General features: G+C 40.6%; 2 protein-coding genes across 3 annotated transcripts in view; both read right to left on the reverse strand.

The window, feature by feature from the left end:
* Positions 1 to 1,258: 1,258 nt before the first annotated feature.
* Positions 1,259 to 7,746, reverse strand: LOC138803288 (transmembrane and coiled-coil domain-containing protein 2-like). Its single transcript, XM_069987109.1, has 2 exons — positions 7,449 to 7,746; positions 1,259 to 1,579 (listed from the first exon to the last, which is right to left on the reverse strand). Exons 1-2 carry the CDS (start codon positions 7,692 to 7,694, stop codon positions 1,262 to 1,264), a joined length of 564 nt encoding a protein of 187 aa, XP_069843210.1. The 5' UTR covers positions 7,695 to 7,746; the 3' UTR covers positions 1,259 to 1,261.
* Positions 7,747 to 14,124: 6,378 nt separating this feature from the next.
* LOC138803476 (zinc finger protein Rlf-like) overlaps positions 14,125 to 19,850 on the reverse strand; it is a 67,043-nt gene continuing 61,317 nt past the window's right edge. For both annotated transcript variants that reach the window (XM_069987556.1, XM_069987557.1), the window contains one exon: positions 14,125 to 19,198. In XM_069987556.1, coding sequence (XP_069843657.1) covers positions 14,588 to 19,198 — 4,611 coding nt within the window. In that variant the 3' untranslated portion in view covers positions 14,125 to 14,587. The remainder of the gene's footprint in view (positions 19,199 to 19,850) is intronic.

The following is a 19,850-nucleotide window of genomic DNA, read 5'->3' on the forward strand; positions in this document are numbered from 1 at the left end:
GCAACGTTGTCCTGCAGTAGTTTCTGAGATTCAGGTTTGATGTTAAGGTCTTTAATGATGTTAGTGCATGGTGACAGGCTGGTATCCACTTTTAGTTTTCTATATGTGGCTGCCAAGTTTTCCCGGCACCAATAGTTGAAGAGGCTGTTTCTTCTGCTGAATGTCTTTGGCTCCTTTGTCAAATATCAGCTGAATCTAGGTATGTGATTTAATTTCTAGATCTTCTAATCTGTTCCATTGGTCTATGGGTCTGTTTTGTGCCAATACCAAGCTCTCTTTGTTATTATGGCTTTATAGTAGAGCTTGAAATCTGGTATCATGATCCTTCCTGCATTGTTTCTTTTGCCTAGAGTTGCTTTCGCTATTCTAGGTCTTTTCTTGTTCTGTATGAATATTTGAATTGTTTTCTCTATTTCAGTAAAGAATGTCATTGAGTACATTTTTTTCTTAACCTAATAAACAGCACAGAAACACAGAATAGCTTACAAGTACAGGATGGTCCACAGCCTGGCCTCAAACAGCACTTTAAAAATATATATGTAGGCTGGGAAGGTGGCTCAGTGGTAGAGCGCTTGCCTTGCATGCTCAAGGCCCTGGGTTCGATTCCTCAGCACCACATAAGCAAAAAGCAAAAAGCCAGAAGTGGCGCTGTGGCTCAAGTGGTAGAGCGCTAGACTTGAGCTGAAGAGCTGAGGGACAAAGCCCAGGCCCAGAGTTCAGGCTCCACGACTGGACCCCCCCCCCCAAAAAAAAAATATATGTAATTCTAACCTACCTCCCTTTCTCCACCTTCTTTCATTCTATTCTGGCTATTCTGTCCTTTAAGGCTGTATTACCTTCAAGTCTCCAGCCTGCTGAGTAAGCACCCAAATCCCAGAGGGGTGTGTGTGTGTGTGTGTGTGTGTGTGTGTGTGTGTGTGTGTGTGTGTGTGTGTGTGTGTGTGTGTGTGTGTGTGTGTGTGTGTGTGTGTGTGTGTGTGTGTGTGTATGTGTGTGTGTGTGATGCTAGAGACTGAACCCATGGCCAACTGCATACTAGCCAAGTACTCTAACACTGAGCTACACCTTCAGCCTCCTAAGCATTTTAAACTGCCACAATACCCCCACATTACTCACCACACACACAACTAGAAGCTGGGACACTGAACACAGAGCCAGTCCTTGTAGAGTACTTTCAATATAGTTCTCTATCTTTATTGATACACCACTGCATGCATGAGGGAAACAGTACATTATTTCTGGAAAAGAGATTGGAAGTCCATCACATTTCAGATGTGGAAGTAAACCCTGATGTCGGCATGGGACTTTGGCAGTCAGAGCAACTGCAGTAGGGCTCAGAGGAGCAATCTCTCCTGGTGGCAGGCTTCTGGGCAACAATCATGCCCTCCAGATCCTTCACTTTGTTTTCCACCATCTGAAGTTTTTTCAAAATTTTCTCTTGCAGACCCAAAGATAGTAAAAGATTACCACCTTCTGCAATTGGACGACCACTTCCATCTGGGTTGGCTAGCAAAGCTTGGAAAAAATCTGAGCCTTTCTTGTAAAGTTGATAGAGTGTGATCACAAAGATCATTATTTTCTAAAACAAAGAAAAGTTGAGCATTACTTGTTCATTCATGAAAATGTCAGTTAACCTCTAGATGCAAAACAAAATAAGACCCAATAGTAACAGTAATCCCTCATTCCTATGCTGAGACTTAATGAAACATTTTCTTTTTTTTTTTTTTTTTGTCAGTCATGGGGCTTGAACTCTGGGCCTGGGCGCTGTCCCTCAGCTCTTCAGCTCAAGGTGAGTGCTCTACCACTTGAGCTACAGTGCCACTTCCGGTTTTCTGGTGGTTTATTGGAGATAGGAGTCTCACAGTCTTTCCTGCCCGGGCTGGCTTTGAACCGCGATCCTTAGATCTCAGCCTCCTGAGTAGCTAGGATTACAGGCGTGAGCCACCAGCGCCCGGCCTGAAACATTTTCACACCGACCTAATCTTTTGATGATCAACAAGAACTGAAGTGGTAGGGATTTCTCTCTCTGTGTGTGTGTGTGTGTGTGTGTGTGTGTGTGTGTGTGTGTGTGTGTGTGTGTGTGTGTGTGTGTGTGTGTGTGTGTGTGTGTGTGTGTGTGTGTGTGTGGTGCCAGGGGTGAGCTCAGGGCCTCACACTTGCTAGATGAGTGTTCTACCACTTGAGAGACACACTTCAGGCCTTATTGTGCTTTTTTTTTTTTTTTTTTTTTGATCAATCATGAGGGGCACTGTCCCTGAGCTTCTATTGCTCAAGGCTAGCACTCTACCACTTGAGCCACAGAGCCACTTCTGGATTGAACTCAGGGCTTCATGCATACTAGGCAAGCCCTTTACCACTAAGCCACATTCCCAGCCCCTTATTGCTTTTAATAATCAAATAATAAATACCATTTGTTGAAGGTCTACTGCATGCTGATAGATCTGTTTTAGAAATTACCTTGCAAAAAAGCCAACATGAGGGGCTGGGAAGGTGGCTCAGTGGTAGAGCGCTTGCCTTGCATGCATGAGGTCCTGGGTTCAATTCCTCAGCACCACATAAGCAAAAACAAAAAAGCCGGAAGGGGGGCTGTGGCTCAAGTGGTAGAGCGCTAGCCTTGAGATGAAGAGCTGAGTGACAGCGCCCAGGCCCAGAGTTCAGGCCCACGACCAGACCCTCCCAAAAAAAAGAAAAAGAAAAAAAAAGCCAACATGGGAGGGATCTTGATAGCGGACTTCAAACTCTACTATAGAGCCATAATAACAAAGATAGCATGGTCCTGGCACAAAAACAGACCAGAAGACCAATGGAATAGAAGATCCAGAAATAAAACCACATGCCTACAGTCAGCTGATATTTGACAAAGGAGTCAAAGACATATAGTGGAAGAAACACAGCCTCTTCAACTACTGGTGCTGGGAAAACTGGGCAGCCACATGCAGAAAACTAAAAGTAAACCCCAGCCTATCACCATGCACTAACATCAACTCAAAATGGATTAAAGACCTTAACATCAAACCTGAATCTCAGAAACTACTGCAGGACAAAGTAGGGGAGACACTTGAACTTATAGGCACAGGCAGGAACTTCCTGAACAGAGTCCCAGGGTCACAACAAATTGGAGAGAGACTGGACAAATGGGACTACCTTAAAATAAAAAGTTTCTGCACAGCTAAAGCTATAGCAACCAAACTAGAAAGACAACCAACTAACTGGGAAAATATATTTACCAGCAATATATCAGACAAGGGGTTAATATCCATTATATACAGGGAACTCGAGAAACTAATCCCTCCCAAACCTAACAAACCAATTACTAAATTGGCAAGGGAACTAAAAAGAGACTTCTCAGAAGAAGAGATAAAAATGGCAAAGAAACATATGAGGAAATGTTCACCAGCCCTGGTTGTGAAGGAAATGCAAATGCAAATAAAGACAACCCTGAGATACCACCTTACCCCCTGTCAGAATGGCCCACATCCTAAAATCAGCCAACAACAATACTGGAGGGGATGCGGAGAAAGAGGAACTCTATTACACTGCTGGTAGAAATGTACACTTATACAACCACTTTGGAAAGAAATCTGGAGGGTCCTCAGAAAGCTAAATATTGACCTCCCTTATGACCCAGTCATACCACTTCTAGGCATCTATCCTGAACAACGGGAACCAGTATACAAGGACACATGCCCCTCCATGTTTATTGCAGCACTGTTCACAATAGCCAGGATATGGAAACAACCCAGATATCACACCACAGATGAATGGATCAAAAAATTGTAGTAACTATACACAGTGGAATATTATGCAGCCATTAGAAAGGACAAAATAATGGTATTTGCAGGGAAATGGATGGATCTAGAAGAAATCATGTTGAGTGAGGTAAGCCAAGAGCAAACAGACAAATGGCACATTGTCTCCCTGATAAGTGGATGTTAAATCCAAAATGTAAGGTGATACAACAAAATTAACAAGACTTAAGAAACAAAGGACTTCCACTCATGCTGCTGATCACATATATGGTATATATGTGCACACTGGAGGGAAACCAGGACGACAACACAGAACTAGAGCGAATCAGGGAAAAACATACAACAGTGGGAACCATCAGCTGCACTGGACATTGACCAAAATGAACTAAGCAACTCAATGGCAGCAATGGGAGGGAGGGAACATGTGGGAAAGAGGGAACGGCTGATACTATGCAAAACAAAAGAAATGTACATATCTCCCAATGTGGAAGAAGCAACTGTATTGCAAAGCTCATAGAACTCATAAATGTTAATAGACCATGATAGACAATTTGCCCCATGAAAGTTAGAATGTGTTTGTGACTTTAACTAAACATCACTATCCCACAATACTGTGAAATTTGGGAAATTATGTAATCACTTAATCACAATAAAGAATTTGAAAAAAAAAAGTTACCTTGCCTATGTATGACTTATTTATGTAGAAAAAACAGAACTGGGTAACTATTTTGATATTGTTGCTTCCATTTTGGACCCTACCACTATTGGAAATGAGAGAACCAGGATTAGAATCCAAGAATTCTCTCTTCCATGTGTGGTACTCTGAAAAACTAGACTTCCTGGCCATAAAAAATAAAAAGGTTGGCCAGGCGCTGGTGGCTCACGCCTGTAATCCCAGCCACCCAGGAGGCTGAGATCTGAGGATCACAGTTCAAAGCCAGCCCTGGTAGCAAAGTCTGTGAGTCTCTTATCTCCAATTAACCACCAGAAAACCAGAAGTGGCACTATGACTCAAGTGGTAAAGTGTTTGCCTTGAGCTGAAGAGCTCAGGGACAGCACCTAGGTCCAGAGTTCAAGCCCCACGACCAAAAACAACAAAAAAATACTTTTAATGATGAGATCTGAGAATCACAGTTTGAAGCCAGTAAGGGCAGAAAAATCCCCAAGACTTTTATATCCAATTAACAAGCGAAAAGACAAAAGTGCAGGTGTGGCTCAAGTGGTAGCAAAAAAACGAGCAAGAGTACAAGGCCCTGATTTCAAGCCCTAGGACCAGACCCTCCAAAAATGTTTTAAAATGTTAACAGTTTCCTGCTGGGATAAGAATATAACCAGCATCTTATTCTTATACTATCATTGCTTATTGAATCTATATAGGCCAAGCTTGATATATACAGCATCTCCTGTAAACCTCACAAGAATCTGAGAGTAGCATGTCCATCTTACAGATCAGGAAACTAGGGTATGGAGGTGAAGTGATTGTTATTAGGTCACAGAATAGATGGCTCAACAACAATTAAACAGAAATAGTCAGACTTGTGAGCCCAGACTCTGTTAGCAGCATTAGTAGTGCCCTTCTTTCTCAGTTGAGGTATACAAACACTGTGTGTATATACACAAATGCACACACACATGCACACACACAAACACTTCTGCTGGAGATTTAGATAAACTGGATTACAATAAATGAGGTTGTAGAGAAGAACTAAACTTGGAATCCTAAAAATTGGGTTCAAACCATAGCTTTGCAAAAACTGTAAACCCGGGCAGATAACCAAATTACTGCACCCCAAAGGTATAGAGATGACAATTCCAGTTCTGCCTGAGATGCAAGATTTGTTGTTGTTGTTGTTGTTGTTGTTGTTGTTGTGTGTGTGTGTGTGTGTGTGTGTGTGAATATTGGGACTTGAATTTGGGGCTTAGCTCTTGCCCCACTTTTTCCTTCACAGCTGGTTCTCTACCATTTCAACCACATCTCCAGTTCCAGATTTTTGCTGCTTAATTGGAGGTAAGAGACTCGCAGTTTAGGATGCCCAAGTTAGTTCTGTCCAAACACTGATCCTCAGATCTCAGCCTCCTGAGTCACCAGTCCCCACCTTATGAAAGGTTTGGAGAAAAACTAGAAAGTGTATGTGGCTATGATTCCTAAACAATAGCAAGATAGGAAAATAAGTGAATGCCACAAAATGATCCAGTAATAATTTCTCTTTGCACCTATCAAACGGTTCTATAAGAAAACCCTCTTTAGCTAGCTGCCAGTGGCTTGCACCTGTAATTGTACCTACTCAGGAGGCTGAGATCTGAGGATCACAGTTCAAAGCTGGCTCAGACAGGAAAGTCTATGAATAAACTCTATCTCCAATTAACCATGAGAAAAGAAAGTGGTGCGGTGGATCAAGGGGTAGAGCGCTAGCCTTGAGCTGAAGAGCTCAGGGACAGTACCCAGGCCCAGTTCAAGCCCCCCCACCCCCTCCCCACCAAAAAGCCCTCTTTAAGTTCTTTCTTCTTAAATTTCTACTGAGTTTCAATATACCTCAGGTTCCTCATGTAAAAATCAATTTCATAAAATTACTGGGATTCTCAAAAAAACACTTTACTTAGGCTATTAATAATTTATTCTTATTGGAGATTAAATAGAACTATATAAAATACCAAATATTTCTCACAATCACAGCCAGTTAAATTTCTCTTCCCCCAATACCCTGTATGTTTAATAGAGACTTATCTTTTTAAAACAATGAAAATATGACTTCAGCTGGGCAGGAAAAGTACATGAGGCTCATCTCCATTTAACCACCAAAAAGCCAGAAATAGAGCTCTGGCTGAAATGGTAGAGTGCTAGCCTTGAGGAAAAAACAGAAACAATAACAACAAAAAAAACAAAAGTTAAGGGACAGTGACCAGAACATGAGTTCAAGCCCCCATACTAGCACAAAAAAAGGGAAAATGTGACTTTATGAATATGTATATTTCTTCATTAAAGGATAGTGGCATAGGAAGAACTGAAAGGCCACACCCAAGATCCTGGTTATAAAACAGTACTTGTTCTATAATACAATCAGCACTTAAAGTGATCAAGTAAGTTTAAGACTTTTAAAGTTTGTTTCATCTATTTTGTGATAGTAGACAAATTCAAGACCATTGTAAGAGAATTTTTATACTCAAAGTCTAATTGATGTAGATTTTCAAGGATATTCTAATTTTAAAAAACACTGAGAACTGGACACCCTTGTATGTGTGGTCTTAGCAGGTGGCAGTGACGTGGGAGATAACTGATCACAATGTACTTTATAGCCCAGCATTGGAAAACTGAGGCAGGGTGCATGCCTGCATGAGTGCATGTGTGTGTGTGTGCATATGTGTGTGCTAGTGCTGGGCACTCGGGGCCTGGACTTTTGTTCCTAAGCTTTTGTGCTCAAGGCTAGCACTCAACACTTGAACCACAGCTCCACTTCCAGCTTATTGGTGGTTAATTGGAGATAAGAGTCTCACAGACTTTCCTGCCTGGGCTCGCTTTGGACTGTGATTCTCAGATCTCAACTTCAAGGCAAGAGGATTTCAAGTTTCGAGACTAGCCTGGGCAACATATTGAGTTCAAGATTTGACGGATCTATAAATAAGACCCTATCTCAAAACACACACACACAAAAGGAAAATTTCAATTTATAACTAAATTTCTCTGTAACAAAAGAGTACAACCTGAAGTGACCGAACGCTTCGTTTCCATAAGGTAAACAATCCTATTGCCAACAAAATCAAAAAGGAAATCCCCAGGATGGCTTGCACAGCTGCACCAAGATTATCTAGCAGCCCCAAATTTGTTTGCTGAGTTTGAGCATTAGTGTCTCCTAGAAAACTTGCTTGTAGCCAATTCCATATTGTGCCAAGAGAGAGAGAATCTAAGAGGTTTTCCCAGGTATACGATGAAGGTGGAGATGGTGGCATTTTAAAGCAGCAGCTCCAGGAACTACATGTGCAGAGGCTTCAGGAATCTAGACATGAGTTAGAGAGAGTGGTCCAGGAGCTCAAGTGTTCTGGAGCCACTGTGAGCTGGACTTTGTGATGTCACTATTCCAGGGTCAGCTTGCTTTCTACTCACCCAGTGACCCTTCTCACTCAAAATCAGTCAGCCACTGCCTGTTTCCAGTTCATTCATCCTGCTTTCTCTAATCATTGACTAGTCCTAGCTCTACAGTATACTGTCCAATAGCACTTTCTGTAATGAGGAACCCATTCTATACCTGCCTTATCTAATATGGTGGCCCCTCACAAACTTGAAATGTGGATTGTGTTGCAGAGGGACTAAGTATTACATCTGAGTCTCATTTGGGTTATCATTGAATAGATGGGGATTTTAACTTTCTTCTCAAGATTTGACTTAGGAACACATGGTATATTTTTCTAAACCACTTTGTAAAAAGAAACATGCTACACTGTAACCTATATGATATGTTAGCAAAAACAGTTATCTACTACCTACTTGCAAGGAGGCATGAAACTATTTTGGTTGTTCCCCAAAAGCTTTTTGTGAGATGATTCAAAAACTTAAAACGTTTTCAACAAAAGCAGAAGGGGAACAGGAAGGAAAAAAAGTGGGAGGGAGAGTTAGTCATGACAAAAAATGTCTGACACCTAAGGTGGAGATATAGTCCTATAGATGTATTATTAGGTTGTAATTTGTTCACTACAGGTGACTGTGGCTAAGGATAGACATAGAAAAGGTCGGTAGAGTACTAATAACTATTTCTTGGCAATTAGAGGAGAAATGAGTTGCCAGACACATCCAGAATGCTGTGGAAAATTGTTTACAAGCAATTGCTATTAATATGTTAAATCTTCAGTCCCCTAAGGGTTGGCCACTGTCAGAATTCTTTCTAGAAAGGAATAAAAATGACTTAGATCTGAATCATTTTAGAGTTTGATCTGCTTATATTGTCAAATATAGATCAGAAATCATGAACAAATTGTAGCCAAAACCTTTTGGAGAAAGGTTTATGAAGAGAATTATTGGGCTTGGAAGGTGGCTCAGTGGTAGTGTTTGCCTTGCATGCATGAAGCCCTGGGTTCGATTCCTTAGCGCCGCATAAGCAGAAAAAGCTGGAAGTGGCACTGTAGCCCGAGAGGTAGAGCACTAGCCTTGAGCTGAAGAGCTGAGGGACAGTGCCCAGGCCCAGAGTTCAGGCCCCATGACAGTCCAAAAAAAACGAAAATAGAATTATTTCCCAAGACAGTCTACTCTAGATTGGATAAACTGAAGGGTTATATAGCACCTTACATTTTTACTTTCAAAGAATTTAACATAATTATACTTATTTCTGCAATTTTTTTTTTGGGGGGGGGGGAGTCCTGGGGCTTAAACTCAGGGCCCAGGCAGGAAAGCCTGTGAAACTCTTATCTCCAAATAATCACCAGAAAAGCAAAAGTGGTGCTGTGGCTCAAAGTGGAAGAGCACAGCCTTGAGTGGGAAAAGCTCAGTGAAAGCACCTAGGTCCTGAGTTCAAGCCCCATGACTAACACCACCACCAAAAAAAAAAAAAAAAGTGTCACAGACTTTCGTGCCCAGGCTGGCTTTGAAATGCAATCTTCAGATCTCTGCCTCCTGAGTAGCTAAGATTACAGGTGTGAGCCACTGGCACCTGACCTTATTTATGTAGTTTTGGGGTTAACATTGTCTTTTCTATTGTAAACTCAAGGAAGACAAGAACCAAGGCCATCTATCATCCTATGTACTCCTAGTGTTTGGCATATACTAGGCACTTAAATATTACAGGTGAATCCAAATATGTGTATGTATGATGTATGTTATACTGCACTGGGATTTGAGCTCAGGGCCTACGTTCTTGCTTGGCTTTTTCACTCAAGGCTGGTGTGCGACTACTTGGGCTTGACATCTACTTCTGCAAAGCAAAAATGTTCTCTTTTTTCCTCCAATACTGGAGTTTGAACCGAGAGCCTCACGCTGTACTTCAGACATATCCCCAATCCTTATTCTTCAGATTAAGATACCAGATTTTTACACACAGCTTGCACATGCACCATCCTATCTAAACCTGCTGGATAGCCAGGATTAAAGATGCGTAACATCATGCCTCCGTTGTTCTTTCAGATAGGGCCCTGCTTAATTTCTGCTTAGGCTGGTTTCTACCCTGGTCCTCCTATTTCTGCCTTCTAAGTAGATGGGATTATAGATGTGTGAGCCATTGTACTGAGGTAAAACTGTTCATTCTTTAGATGGCTCTTCCTCTATAGCTATAATAAAATTTGTATTTTGTGTAAAAGAACTATGCTAGCATACCTGTTAACCCAGGTAAGGAGGTTTATGATTTTTTAGTCCAACTTGGGCTATACAATGAAACCTATTTCAAAACATGTGCCACAAAGACACATGAACACCACCATTTTTTTTTTAGTGGCAGTTCCCACCAAATACATATTATAAATCTAAAAGCACAAGGTGCTTCAAAAATAATCCAGTAAAAAAAGTTTTTTTTTGTCTACCCAAACATTTTCAATAAGGAATCTATCACTACTGTCTATACAGGAATTTGAGCCCACCTTTAGTGGTATCACCCACCCAAGTCACTTCCACCAAGAAATCCCCCTATCATGAGGATTTACTGACTTAACCCCAACTTTGAAGTCTACTACAGGTTCTTCATTGTCTTTTAAACAAAATATTTTTCTGATTGGTTTTGGGCTTCAGGGCCTGGGTACTGCCCCTAAGATTTTGTGCTGAAGTCTAGTGGCTCTACCACATTGAGCCACAGCTCCACTTCTGGTTTCTGGTGATTAATCCAAGTCTCATGGACTTTCCTGCCTAGGCTGGCTCTGCACTACGATCCTCAGATATTTCCTGAGTAGCTAGGATTATAGGCTTGGGCCACCAGTGCCCAGCTCAAAATCTTAATTTAGAACACAGTTACAGGATACTAAGTACATGGTCCCTCTTTACCTTCTCATTCTTTTCTCCTTTCCCTCTATTGATTCCTCCAACTCCAGCTATACCAGTATGGTCAAAGTTATCAATGCATGATGTTGTACCACAAAGCCTTTGCACGATACAATTCCCCCCCCCCCCCTTTTTTTTTTAACCCGGCTCCTTATGATACTCCAGATTTCAGTTTAAACATTTTCTCACAGAAGCATTCATTCTGCTTTTGTTGATCCTTGTCTTTAACCATCAGAGCATTTGGGGCATAACTTTTACTTATCTGTACTGTTCTGTTTAATGTGTCTTTGCTACTAGATTCTTGGGGAAACTTAACAAGGCTTTCAATACTCATCATCCACAGGCTAGCAGATGGTATGTGCTTAGTAAATATTTGGCTTTAGATAACTTTCTTGGGACTTTTTCCCCTGAACTACATCTGCCAAATATTTGTAAGTTTGTTTTGCTGGTGCTGAGGATTGAACAAAGGGCCTCATGCATGTTAAGCAAATGCTCCCACACTGAGCTATACCATCAGCCCCCTTAGCAAGTTTGTTTCTTGCCTCGCCTGGTTACCTTCCTGCAGGTACACAACAAGCATGTCAGAACAGAGTAGGCTTTCTAGATCTTGATCAACACTACAGGCTATATGTCAGGATACATTAGTTTACTTTGTGATGGGAAACAGAGTAACAATTTTTCGAGTTATACTAAGTAAGCAAGTTTGACTTTCCCAGTAAGAATAAACAAGTTGGGGTAAGAGAATCAAGCGTTGGAGGCCAGTCTAGGTAAGCCAGTCTAGGTAAAGTAGTGAAACCCTATCTCAAAAATAAGACCCTTCCCCACAAAGACAGTAGAGCCTTCACATCTGCAGGTACATGGTTGTGAGGAGACTACTGTTGAGGAAAAACCATGAATGTCAGGTGCATGGAGATCAAGCCTATATAAAAGGCTGGTATCTAATCCTGGTTTGAAATCAACCCAAGCATATATATCTAAAAGATTCTGATCTCCAACAGAACTGGAAGTGGAGGGATGTCTTAAATCAGAGTATGAGGCCCTGAGTTAAGTCCCAGTACCAGCACAAAAACCAAAACCTGGATAGAGTTCAGGATATTGAGTTTAGTATGGCACTTCGGAAGTTTAATTTTTCCCATAAAGCTGCCTCACCTCCAGTAGCGTCATACCACCTTTGAACAAATACAAATTTTTCAAAATTTAGTAATTTCTAAAAATTTATCATTTAATAAGCACACAGCTGGACACCAGTGGCTCATGCCTATAATCCTAGCTACTCAGAAGGCTGAGATCCAGAGGACCAAATTTTGAAGCCAGCTGGATAGAAAAGTTCATGAGGGGGCTGGGAAGGTGGCTCAGTGGTAGAGCGCTTGCCTTACATGCCTGAGGCCCTGGGTTCGATTCCTCAGCACCACATAAGCAGAAAAAAAAAAGCCAGAAGTGGTGCTGTGACTCAAGTGGTAGAGCACTAGCCTTGAGCTAAAGAGCTGAGGGACAGCGCCCAGGCCCAGAGCTCAGGCCCACGACCGGATCCAAAAAAAAAAAAAAAAAAAGAAAGAAAGAAAAAGAAAAGTTCGTAAGGTTTAATCTTCAAAATAACCAGTAAAAAGCTAGACTGGAGGCATGACTTAAGTGATGAAGTACCAGTGGGAGCAAGCTAAGCAGACCAAGAGAGCACTCCAAGTACAAGCCCTGAGTTCAAATCTCAGTAAAGCAAAAAGAAAAAAATATGCATATTAACTTTTGTTTAGGCACCATCAACTTTGTGGGAAGAATATTCTCACAAACTTATGAAGTAGGGGAAGATCAGATCGCACATAATCTCTCTACATCAACTGCATACTGCATATTGCCCAAGTGGGAATTAAACTTTTTGTGTAATCTGGGTTGGGTATGTGGCTTAGTGGTATGTTTGCCTAGTATGCATGAAGTCCTGGGTTCAATTCCTCAGGACCACATAAACAGAAAAAGCTGGTGGTAGAGTACTAGCCTTGAGCAAAAGCTCAGGGACAGTGACCAGGCCCTGAACCCAAGCCCCAGGACTGGCAAAAAAAAAAAAAAAAAAAAAAAAAAAAAAAAGTCTCAGCAAGGCAAACTTCTGTGAAAAAGGACATGTCATTGGCAAGCAAGTACAAAATTTCTTTTGATTAAAAAAATTATTTGAAGCCGGGCGCTGGTGGCTCACGCCTGTAATCCTAGCTACTCAGGAGGCTGAGATCTGAGGATCGCAGTTCAAAGCCAGCCCGGGCAGGAGAGACCGTGAGACTCCTATCTCCAATAAACCACCAGAAAACCGGAAGTGGTGCTGTAGCTCAAGTGGTAGAGCGCTCACCTTGAGCTGAAGAGCTGAGGGACAGCGCTCAGGCCCAGAGTTCAAGCCCCACGACCGACAAAAAAAAAAAAAAAAATTATTTGACCACACTTGGTCAAAACCATGTGTAATAAACCAGCAAGGTGGGCTTACTGCATATTCTTACTCCTGCCACTATAGGTATCATAGATATCCCTGAAACATAACACAAAGACCAACCTCACCTTAGCTTTCGAACTTCCCAAATACCTACTCCTCTTTCCTGTCTTTTTTTTGGGGGGGGGCGGGGCTGGAGGGTACATGGGGGGGGGCATGGGATTTTAACTCTGGGTCTGAGCTTTGTCCCTCAGCTCCCCAAGCTCAATGTGAGCACTCTACCACTTGAGCTACAGTGCTATTTCTGGTTTATTGGAGATAAAGAGTTTCATGGCCTTTCCTGCCTGGGCTTTGAACAGTGATCCTCAGAACTCAGCCTCTTGACTAGCTAGGATTACAGGCATAAGCTACCAACGCCCAGCTCATCTCCTTAGATATCTGGGTTTCATCTCACTCCCTTCTGCCAAAACTCAGCACCTCCTTACCAAGAATGCCTCAATTACTTCAACAGTCTTATTCCCTATTTCATTTTTAGATTTATTCTAGACAATTCATACTAGACATTTCGAGTCATCTAAGTTGAGTGTGTTAGTATACTTAACAACCAAAGGTTCTCAATTGCTTATAGACTTAAGCCCAAATTCATTAGTTTTCATATGCTCATGGGCTCCTGTTTCTCTGTGTAATAGGCTCATCCCTGTTACTGCCAGCCTATCAAATCATTTGTAGTTTCCTGAAAACATGCCTGAGTCTGCTCTGCCCTTCATGTTGTTTGGCATATCCTCTTCCTGTCTAACAGGCCAACTTCTGTACTACCTTCTCTCTAGGAGCTCTCTTGAACACTAGGGCTAAAAATTCAGTTTTAGAATCCACCCCCCCCACACACAAAATTTCAAGACCTTTGATCTGAATGGTTTGTTAACATAAAAATTACTGGAGTAAAGCATGAACACACTCCAGAAAATACACATGCAATTCCAGTTTACATGTAGTATGAAAACTCCTTTTGATTAAACATAAAATGGGTGAAAAATTGTCATTTATTGAAACTCAACTCAAAAAATATAAGATGCTGTAGTGTACAGTATATTACACAAAGCACCCCCAGGTGCACATTCAAGTCAAGTAAGAACTCTTTATCCCTTTCCCTAACCCTCCCACCCTGGGACCTTAGTATCTGTTTCATATACAATCATGCACACTTATTTGAAAAAGGAAGCCCCAGTATATTTTGATGTATTAATTAGCACCAAACAAGAATACAGTTCCATTTTCTTTTTAATAAACAAACAAAAAAAAACCCCAATCAATAAACCAACTGGAGAGCTAATGGACTCAGCCAATACTGCTGACATAGATATTATACATTCATGTAAATACACAGCCTATTCTACCTAAACAAGTGTGGCTGGTTCTCAGCCTTTGTTCATGTTGGCAATTGTCCCCAGTGTTGGAGCAAGTCTGTTTCTAAAGCAAAACTGTTATTTAGGAACTCCCTACACAAAGCTCATCTGTCTTTTTTGTTGGAAACAAGTCTAAAATTGGTGCAGAAAACTTAGATCTTTCAAGGACAACCACTGGCCGAAGATAATGAAGCTGTTTTAAGGCAAGCTCTCCACAGTCTGTTAATGCTTTGTCCAATACAACCCTCAGGTTTTCTAAGGAAGGAACTGTTGCTGTTTCAGCTACTATTAAAGGTGGGATTGCAGTCAGGTTCTCATGAATTGCAGAGTCACTGGAAGAATGAGGTATGTCAACTTCAGGGTCATTTGCCACAATACTCGCTACTAAGTCATTACTGGGCTGTGAAGAATCACTCAATGTTAAGTGCTCTGAAGTCTCCCAATCATCAGAATCATCTTCTTTTTCTTCACTTTCCTGAATAAATTTCAGAAATGAAGATTCAAATCCCATAGGTTTGTAAGTCTTCAAATCAAATGACCTAGATTGTGAAGGCTTCCTAAAATTCTCTTTTGGGACATGGGCCAAATTTTTTACAGTGTTTTCTTGAATCGAACTGTGCTGCCCAGGTTCTTCTTTGATCCTTGGCAAAGGTAGCTGGAAACTTGTGAAGTAAGTCCCACTTTCAGTCCCACTGGGATTAGGTATGGAATTTTCTATTTTACAGGGAAGAGGCTGAACTATATTACATTGTTCCAAAGAAGTGGTTTCTGAACTATGATTACATTTTAAAGTTCCTCTGTAGAGCAGTTTGTCTGCATCAAATACTGGATTATTTTCTGTACACTCTTTCTGACCTCCATCCCTTTCACTTGGATGGCAAGAATCAGTGTTCTGGAGAGCTGCATTACTGCTACCAGGGGAATGGCCATGCTTTGTGTGCTCCAATTCACAGTTTGTATTTTCTTCTTTCTTTATACAGGGCTCTGCTTCAGAAAGAGGCTCCTCCTTAATTTTTGTACCATACTTAACACAAACAACAAGGTTTTCCATCTGTTGCTCTAAATAGTTACTACTCATCTGATGGGTACGTTTGTAATGCCTCACTATGCTGCTCTCCAATTTCACCACAGATAAGCATCCCTGAACCATGCAAGGGTACTGCGTGTGCTGAGAGTGCTCTACACACATATGGAGGGCTTCTGCTCTTGTTTTGAAAGTAATTGGAGCTTTCTTTTCCTTGATTAAGCCACATTTTTTAGTTTTAGCATTAAGTGACCTCCTTGTAGTCTGATGTTCATGCATCTGAGTGTGAGCTGTTTGATATACCTTTTCACTCCTTAGTAGCCTTTCATTTGCTACTTTCTGGCTTCTGAATAGATCATCGTAATAGTCCTTATGCCGGTAATAAACATGTTGTGAGTAATTACTGCGATGGGTAAAGATCTGGCCACAGCCATTAAGATCACAATGGATTTCATAATCTGAATGTATTTCTCCTTCAATATTATGCTGCTCCATCAGGTGGTGTTTCAACTTGCTGAAGGTATAAAAAACAGCAGGGCACTGAGGCTGGTTACATGAAAACCTTGCTGTAGACTCAGCTTCAGAAAGTATTTTAGGCTCTTCAATATGATCTAGGTTATGAGAGTCAGTACAGTGTTTAGCAAGAGCTTTGGAACACAGGAAGCGTTTATTACATTCTTTATATTTGCAAGCAAATATCTTTTTACATTTTACAAGTTCCCTTTTGGTTCTTGCTTTGTCCTTCTCTAAACATAACTGTTCTTTGTTATATTGATGTACAGTTCTATAATGGCGAATCAAGCCTTTTAGATTGGTGAATGAGGAGTTGCAAGTTTTATGGATGCAATGGAATGGTTTATGGTATTTATTTAAAATATAGCACAGATTTCCTTTAGCAACAGTTCGCCTGCTACCTCGTCCCTCTCTTCCTTCTCCTTCTCTATGACTGCCTATTGGTGATGAAATATCAGATGTTTTGCTTTCTGTTTCTTCACAAGATGACTCCAAATCTGTTTCTGAACTGCATTCATTTTTAGAATGACACTGTGCCTTCTCAGAATTACTGCTGGGATCACCTCCAAGTTCTGCAGAACAATCATCTTTCAATATGTCTACTGAGCACGGCCCTTCATGATCACATTTTTCACTGTCTAACAGTTTGTGAGTTGCCCTGTCACTGCCAATTTGATGTTTATTTTTATAATGGATCCTAAGGTGCGTTTTTCGTGTAAATGACCTTTGGCAAATATGACATCGGAATGGGGAATACCGATGCTGAAACATGGTTAATTGGAGGACTTTTTCTTTTGAATAATTATGCTTCTTAAGGTAATGCATTAACAAAGCTTCTCTAGTTACAAATTCGTATTTGCATCCTTGAAGCTCACAGAAAAAAGGCTTAGCTGCCAACTGTGCAAGGTACTGACTTGGCATATTTTCTTCTTGATTTTGAAAATTAAGGTCTGAGATAGTAGACGAAACCGATTGAAGAGACTTAGCACCACTGGATGCGTACCCCTGCAATGACCCTGAGAAAGATCCATGTGCTATTGAATTTTTCAAGCTTAAATGTTTCAAGCGTAACAGAAGTTCCAACATGGTATCCTCAGTACATGGCCTTTTAGAAGCACAAATAGAGGCCTCTGAAGAATAACCCTGATGTTCTCGTTTACATTTAGTATGAACATTCTGATCAAGACCTTCATCTGGGGAGTCACTGTTTGTATCTGAGCAGGGCTTAGGTTCTGTATCAAACTTGTCAGTTGTTTGATTACTCAAACAGGGAAAGAAGTCTTTTGTCTTTATCTTTTTGGGTTTGAAATGATATGGATGCACCTTCCGTAGATGTTTCTGCATTCCTCTTGCATTTTTGTATGTGGAGCCACAGCCATCAAAACCACAGGTAAATTTTGTTCCATCAAAACAAACTGCCATATTTGAACATTTTTCTTTTAAACTAGAAGACACAAAAACTTTCTCATGAGATAGTAATATATCTTGCATGGTTTCAGAGTGATCCAATGAGTCAATCAACTCTTCATTCATAGAAGCCGAAGAGCTATGACTTAACTGGTCACTAGAATTACTGTCACTGTTTTCTTTCAGGTTTTCTGTAGCATCTACTTGTGAACCAGCTGGTCCTGCACAGAAAAGATCTTCAGGTAAATGTGATTTATTGATTTGGTCAAGTAGGTGGGGCTGATCAACACAATCTTGCTTTTCATCTATTGCAGGCTCAAGTTTCACTGATTTCTTCATGTCTCCACCTGAATTTTCAACATTATGCATCGAGAGGTGCTTCTGGTATTCAATTTTGGAATAATAGAACTTTTTACAGCCAAGAAAGTTACATGTGTAGGAAGCATCCCTAAAATGTTGTGCTTCATGGTGGTAGAGCTGTCCCAAATCACTGAAAACAATATTACAGCCGTTTAACTCACATTTATAACGAAGATCATCATGTTTTTGTTTATGATTAAGTAGTTCATTCACTGATCCAAACCTAGCATAGCAATCTATAGACACACACATATAAGGTTGGGGACCACAATGCACTTGTTCATGTTCTCGCAGATGAAAAGCAGACATGAAATGTCGCCGACAGTAAGTACACTTCTCTCTTCTATTTTTCATATCCAAGTAATGCTTGGCATTTTCATCATTATTTTGGTGTTCAGCTTTGAGATGCACACTTAAGTACTTAAATTGTTTAAACACACGGGAACAGTCTGTACCAGGACAGGGGTACAAATCTCGGTCTTGCAGGTGGCAATCTTCTAATTTGCTGAATGTGACATATTCATGAGACTCTCCTTTGGCTTCTTCACTCAGTGACTGGTTTTGTTCCAAGGTTGAAGAGGGGCTCTTGGGACAAATACTCTTTTGAGAACCTTTCAACAGTAATTTCTTTCTAGAGCGGTCCCTTCTGCTTGGTGGCATTTTAACATGTTCCATCACATGAGGAACAAATATTTCTTTTCTCTTAAACTTTCTAATGCAAACTGGACAGGTGTAAATTCCATCTTCCATATGCATTTTAGAATGATGAAGAATTCTGGCTTCTATACATTCCCGTTTACACAATAAACAGAAAAACTTATATTGAAGCCACCTCTGGTATCTTTCTGAAGAACCAATGGGTTTTTTGTCTCTTTTCTCCTTATGTTGATCTGTCAGATCTCTTCTTCTATATTGTTTGTCTTCTTTACCTTCATCATAGTCACTGAAAAATGACTCCAAAACATCTGTGTCATTAATAGACATTTCAAATCCACTTAAATCATCATCAGAATCTGAGGCTTCTTGACCTAGAAGTTGATGGCAATGTCGTTTTAAAGTTTTCCAGTCCCAAAATTCAGGGTCAAAAGGCCAGTGGGCTTTTAAAGCTAGTAAGAGTTCACACCGGAGAGAATTTGGAACTGGTGCATTTTCTTCATCAAATTTTTGATCTGGTTGCAAATACAGTTCTTCCAACATATTAAAGCCATCCAAACTGGGTTCAATTAAGAATTCTGTAAGTTGACAGGCTCTTCTAACTTCTAAATCTTCCGGTAAAAGACAGGAAATTGTTTTACAAACTGATGCTTTCATTTCCTCATCTTCATTTGATCTGAGCTGAAGAGCTCTGACACATAGTAAAATTGATACGCCAAGGCCAGCATCTTGTGCCTGTGAGGGGGAAAAAAAAGCAATTTTTGTATATACAGAGATTATATTAATGCCCATCAATAAGGTATTTTAGCCTCAAACTCACATAGTTAAGATTCTGTCTCAACTTCAACCAAGACCAAAAAAAAAAAAAAAAAAAAAAAGCATAAGCAAATAGAATTATTAAACTTTTCTTCTTGTAAGTTACATTTAGATCCTACTTCTCTAATCATGAAAGACTGGATTAAATATAATTTAAACAACAACACTGCATCTATCTATCTATCTGTCTGTCTATCCTTCCATCCATCCATCCATCCATCCATCCATCCATCCATCCATCCATCCATCCATCCATCCATCCATCCATCCATCCTAAAGATCAAACTTAGGGATTTATGCATGCTAGGCAGCTGTTCTACCACTAAACTGTATCTTCTTAGAATTAGTGTTTTAGAGAGAGGGTCTCACTATTTAGCTCTAGTTGAACTGAATTTACACTCTTACCACTGCCTCCCAAATGATGAGATTACAGGAGTGTGCCCAGTCAGAACACCTGTTTCCTCATTAATTATAGTCATCTATAATAAAGAACATATCTCCTAGCTTCTCTTAGAGCTTTGTGGCCACATGTATGTGTGCAGAGAGTAAAAAAGGGTATCATAGTGTAGTT

The sequence above is a fragment of the Dipodomys merriami genome, unplaced genomic scaffold, assembly GCF_024711535.1.
Source record: "Dipodomys merriami isolate MVZ:Mamm:240054 unplaced genomic scaffold, mDipMer1.0.p SCAF_34, whole genome shotgun sequence".
NCBI classification, from domain to species: Eukaryota; Metazoa; Chordata; class Mammalia; order Rodentia; family Heteromyidae; genus Dipodomys; species Dipodomys merriami.